This window comes from Trichoderma gamsii, assembly GCF_001481775.2.
Source record: "Trichoderma gamsii strain T6085 chromosome Unknown Scaffold_8.2, whole genome shotgun sequence".
In the NCBI taxonomy this organism is placed as follows: Eukaryota; Fungi; Ascomycota; class Sordariomycetes; order Hypocreales; family Hypocreaceae; genus Trichoderma; species Trichoderma gamsii.
The window spans coordinates 366,356-371,050 of NW_020171345.1; the positions used below are offsets into that span (position 1 = coordinate 366,356).

The window sequence follows — 4,695 nt, forward strand, 5'->3', positions numbered from 1 at the left end:
CGTCCAAACATGATTGTTAAAAGAAAGAACACAATAATGTATATGCCTCTGTCTGTCTCTTTATACGCGGCGGCTTGAATGTGGGATACCAGCCCAGCACACGCTGCTATTAGGTCTGAACAGAGGAATGATTCATAGTGGCTGTAATGAGAAATCCTCGACGTAGAAACATTAGCCCCTGCATCCTCGGGAAACAGGTATCCTTGGCCAGTATTTTTGCCTAGACCAGAGCCCGCTGGAGGCGAGCACTATTTGCCTTGGGGCCTCTATATCAAATTTCACATTTTTACCAAACTCCGCGCGCGGCAGATGAAAAAGGAATTCTTGCCTCAGCTGACCGGCCAGCTGCAATACAAAGGCATACGCACATTGGTTGAAGACTTATAGTCATACAACGCCGCCATGAGTTTGTCAGTCAAAGAAAGTTTACTTTCTCTGGGAAGTGAGGCATGTTAGTAATTATTACGGCCTTGTCGGCTGTTGGAAGATGAGGGACGTACGCGACCGCGTCTACCGTTGGCTTGCTCTTGCGGCATATAGCCCATATTGTTGGGCACTCCTCCCATGTTTCCGCTATAGCCATATCCTCCACCAGCCATACCAAAGCCGGGGGGCGGGGCGTAGGGCTGATGGCCACCAGCTGGAGGCTGCATCGGGTTGCCATTGGGCATATTCTGCTGGCGATACTGATCCATCGGCTGACCAGCGTTGCCGTAGCCGCCAAATCCAGGTTGCATCGGAGGGTATGGGTAGTTCATCTGCGGATTTCCTCGATTCATCATGCCCTGCTGATACTGTAGCTGTGGCATATTCATTGCGGGAGGCATAGGGCCGTTTTGTCCGTTGTACATCATGCCTGTGTTGAAGGCAGGGAAAGGAGGAGCTCCAGCATCGGCATTATCACCCCTCTGCTGATTTTCAAAGTTGGGAGCCCCAGAGTTGGCGTTGTAGAAAGCCTTGTTAGACTGGCCGCCTTGCTGACCATGCTGGCCATTGGTCTGCCGCGAGGCCGGTCTCTGTCGTTGTTCTGCGTGAGTGCTAGTCTCACGATTTGGTCCAGCAGTCCGGGTTGCGAGGCCGACCTCATCCATGAGGCGCTTATAACCCTGGTTTGCTTGTGCCTTGATCCTGACGAGGACGTTTTTAACATTTTCCGTGACCTCGGTTCGCATACCTTCCTCGAAAAATGGCGTCGTAAGAACCTTGAAGATGAAAGTAGCTCCACAAGCTTGGTCGCTAAGAATAGCCTCGAGAACCTGATCGTTTGGAGAGATGAAGAGACGCTTCAAAATATTGTCGCGAGCCTCGACCTCATTCTTCTGGTTGATCACTTTAAGCACTGTGAGGTAGGCCACCTTGTGGGTGCATAGGGGCACCAGGTAGGGAATCAGTCGCGGCGAAAGAACGTGCCGGCGATTGGGGAAAGTGCAGGTATCCAACAGCCAGGTCAACAGCAACGCTCCGTTTGCATTGGTGGCAAGCTGAACGCTGTGCAGGGCAATGGCGGCAGCCAGCATCCGCTGTTGATCCTTTGTCGAATGGTGGCTCTCCAGGCAGGCCCTCATGGCTCGAGCACCATAGCGGCCTTGTGCAATCTCCCACATTTGGCTAAGCATCGTCTCAAAGATGAAGTCGTTGTAAGGTGCGCCAAACTTGAGGCATCCTTGCAAGACGTAGTTGCCATACTGATCCAGGAAGAGTGGGACAGTGTAGGGCCGAAGGTGCTCTACAATCAGGGACAATTGACTGGGTGTCTTACACACATCAATGATCTTCTGGGCGGCCCAGGTTCCGTTCTTGTGAATACCAATCTCAGCTAGATGTGGCGCAATCTCAGCAAGCATGGCATCTCTCAGCTGATCGGAGCAGTGGTCGAATAGCTTTTGGACGACGGTGTTACCAAGATAGTCAGACGCAAGCTCGGCAATCTCAGGGAGCATGTCCACAGCAATGTTTTCAATCTCCGCCTGAGAAAGCATCTGGTTGTCGATGCGCTTGCGGATGTCTCTCAGCTTGGGAGCATCGTGAACCCTTGTGTGAGTGGGTTCGCGAACTGGGGGGATATCTTCCAAGAAGGCGCTGAACTGGACTGCGGACTGCACGCTGGTGGAGATTCGAGCCTTGTCTTCGTCACTTGCGCCGAACTCTCCCACGATGTCGAGAATATCTGAAGTCATTTCGCGCAAAGGTGGCAACGTTGGCGTGGCGCTGTTGAGGGCTCCAGCAGCAACCGACGAGCTTTCGCCAGGTCTAGCGGATGAAGCTCCCTTGTTTGCCTCTTGAGCTTTGCCAAAGGGATCAGGGCTGGGAGATGGGAATGCTCCATCGTGGCCCGGAGTGTTGGAGGCAGAGGGAGGCTTGGCAAAGTTGATTCGGATAGGTCCAGCGCCAGGGAAGATTTCCTTACCATTCATGCTAGCCTTGGCAGAAACTGCACTCTCCACCCTCTCAAAATTGACAAATCCACAGTTCTTATGTGTGAGGACGCGAGCTGAGAGAATCGGTCCATGAGACTTGAACATTTCGACGAGGGTAGAGGTAGTGGTGGAGGTAGGAATGCCGCCAAGCCAAAGAGCACTGGTTGGGCCATCAAGATTTTGTTCTTCGGGGTTGAGATGGCCGGCATTGGTGCTGTTGGACCGTCCCAGATTCATGCCAGCAACTGCCTGGGAGATGTCATCATACTCTTTCTCTTCCTGCAGGCGAATCTCAGCTTGGGGGATAGAGCCAGTGGCATTGCTGTTGCCGTAAGACCCCACTAAGCGGCTTCCCGGCGTGTCCAGCACACCCGCGGTACGAGCACGCGGTCTCGTGGTCTGATTTGCGTAGGCGCGGACTGCCATGTTGTGGTTGTGGATAGCCGCCTGAGTGGCAGCGAGTTGATCCTGCAGCGCTGCATACTGACTGTCCATTGGGAGATCGGCGTCATAGTCGTCATCCTCGTCAGCGTACTTGTCCTTGTTGTTGACAGAGTAGGAACGGAAGCGACTGGCGTGCCGAGTCATGTCGAAGCTGGATATGTAGGTGGGAGTAGCAAGTTGAGCTCTTTGGGGTTGAGGAGTTTCAGCGAGTCCAAGGTAGTCCAGAGTTCTCATATGGACATCAGACTCTCCGCCCCCTTCTCTGGAAAATTGAGACTGAGCCGGTGAACTGGGACCGTTGGAGCCGACGCTTGCGATGCTGGCCAGAGTAGTAGCTCGTTCGCGGCCCATACCCGACGGGTTCCAGCTGCTGAAGATTGAGGGACCAAAAGGCGAGGCAGAAGTTGGCAGGTTAGCGTAAGGGCTACGCTGTGGCATAGACCCGGCACGAAGCCTGGACAGGAGGGTTGAGGTACCGTTGTTGGTACCGTTGTTGGTGTTGTCTGGGTGTTCAATGCTGGGAGATGGCGATTTGTTGAACGGACTCTGGGATGGCGTAACGCGAGCAGATTTGTTGGCAGGAACTCCAGGTATAGCCAGCAGACCGTTACCAATGCCACCAGGAAATCGCGAGGGCACAGTGCCAGCTCGAGCACGCCTGGTGGGAGGCAAGGTCTCAGGCGTGGGCAGCTGAGCAAAGTTTGGAAAGCCGTCGGTGGGCGACTCGGGGATATTTTCTCGGAGAGGAGTCGAATTCCCACTTGTCGGTGGCCCGCCCCATGGATTGAGAGGCAAGCCAGGAACGCCTTCTTGAGCCTGGATCTCGCGAGCCCTGAACATTAATGATTGTTAGCAGAAGACCGATGGAGAGTTGCAGTGGAAGTTTGTCTTGAGGGTTTAAATAGAGAAACCCTCTTGTGTTGCTTCTCGTGGCGTGTTTTGGGAGTGGAGGAGAGGCGGAGCTATCGTTGTGCCACGAACCTTTTCGAAAACAGCCGGCTGGAGCCCGCCATTTCGTGCGACGGAGAGCCAGTTCCGGATCGCGTGTTGCTGGATATAATGCTACTCGAATTCATACTGCCGGGGAGGCCAAAGACCGACCTTGCGGTGGTCGACAAGGGATCGATTGGAGAGTTTGTGGCGGAGGGAGAGTTGGAGCGGTTTTGGCTGGCAGAGTGCGAGGAATAGCCGAGTGCCAAATGGTCGGATCTGGAAGCTGACATTATCGATTATCCAGGTGGCCGCATGGGAATACGGCGCTACAAATTAATTTTTTTGCTGTACTTTGTTTTTTTCGCTTTTGATTCCGTCCGCTTTTCTAGAATGCACTAGGAAATATTATTTTCTCGGGGAGCAAAACGCCTCTCGTCTAGTATGGATGCGATGAACGGGGAGCAGGTGGATGCTCGTCGAAGCTTGGTCTCTAGAAAAAAAGCCAATCGGTCAAGGGAAAAAAAGAGGCCAGGATGACGTGGTGGTTCCGCTGAGCAATAGAGCCGAGGGCAATGACGATGCAGAAAGCAGAGAGAAAATGGACGAAGAAGGAGAAGAAAGAAAAAGGGAGTGCAGGCCGGGCAAATGGCAAGAGAAGAAGAGGAAAAAGAAGATCCAGTAGCCTGTATTACAAGATGATGTTGCGAGAAAAACCGGACTAACACCTCTGCTGAGCGTCGAGAAACGGGGAGTGGAGGCACACGCACACAGGCCCAGAGGATTTGGACATGGACTCCGCTGGCTGGTGTGCGGAAAGTCGGCGCCCCAGGATGACGACTTCAGCGAGGAATTGCCGCCGCAGCTGCGTTGCCCGGATGGAGCTGAGGAACAGGCTCGAACG

General features: G+C 53.6%; 1 protein-coding gene across 1 annotated transcript; it reads right to left on the reverse strand.

Moving 5' to 3' along the window:
* Positions 1-426: 426 nt before the first annotated feature.
* Positions 427-4,084, reverse strand: TGAM01_v203086 (hypothetical protein; the record flags this gene model as incomplete). The annotated part of the gene is made up of 3 exons (XM_018802439.1): positions 427-435; positions 501-3,693; positions 3,843-4,084. 3 exons carry the CDS (start codon positions 4,082-4,084, stop codon positions 427-429), a joined length of 3,444 nt encoding a protein of 1,147 aa, XP_018664357.1.
* Positions 4,085-4,695: the final 611 nt, after the last annotated feature.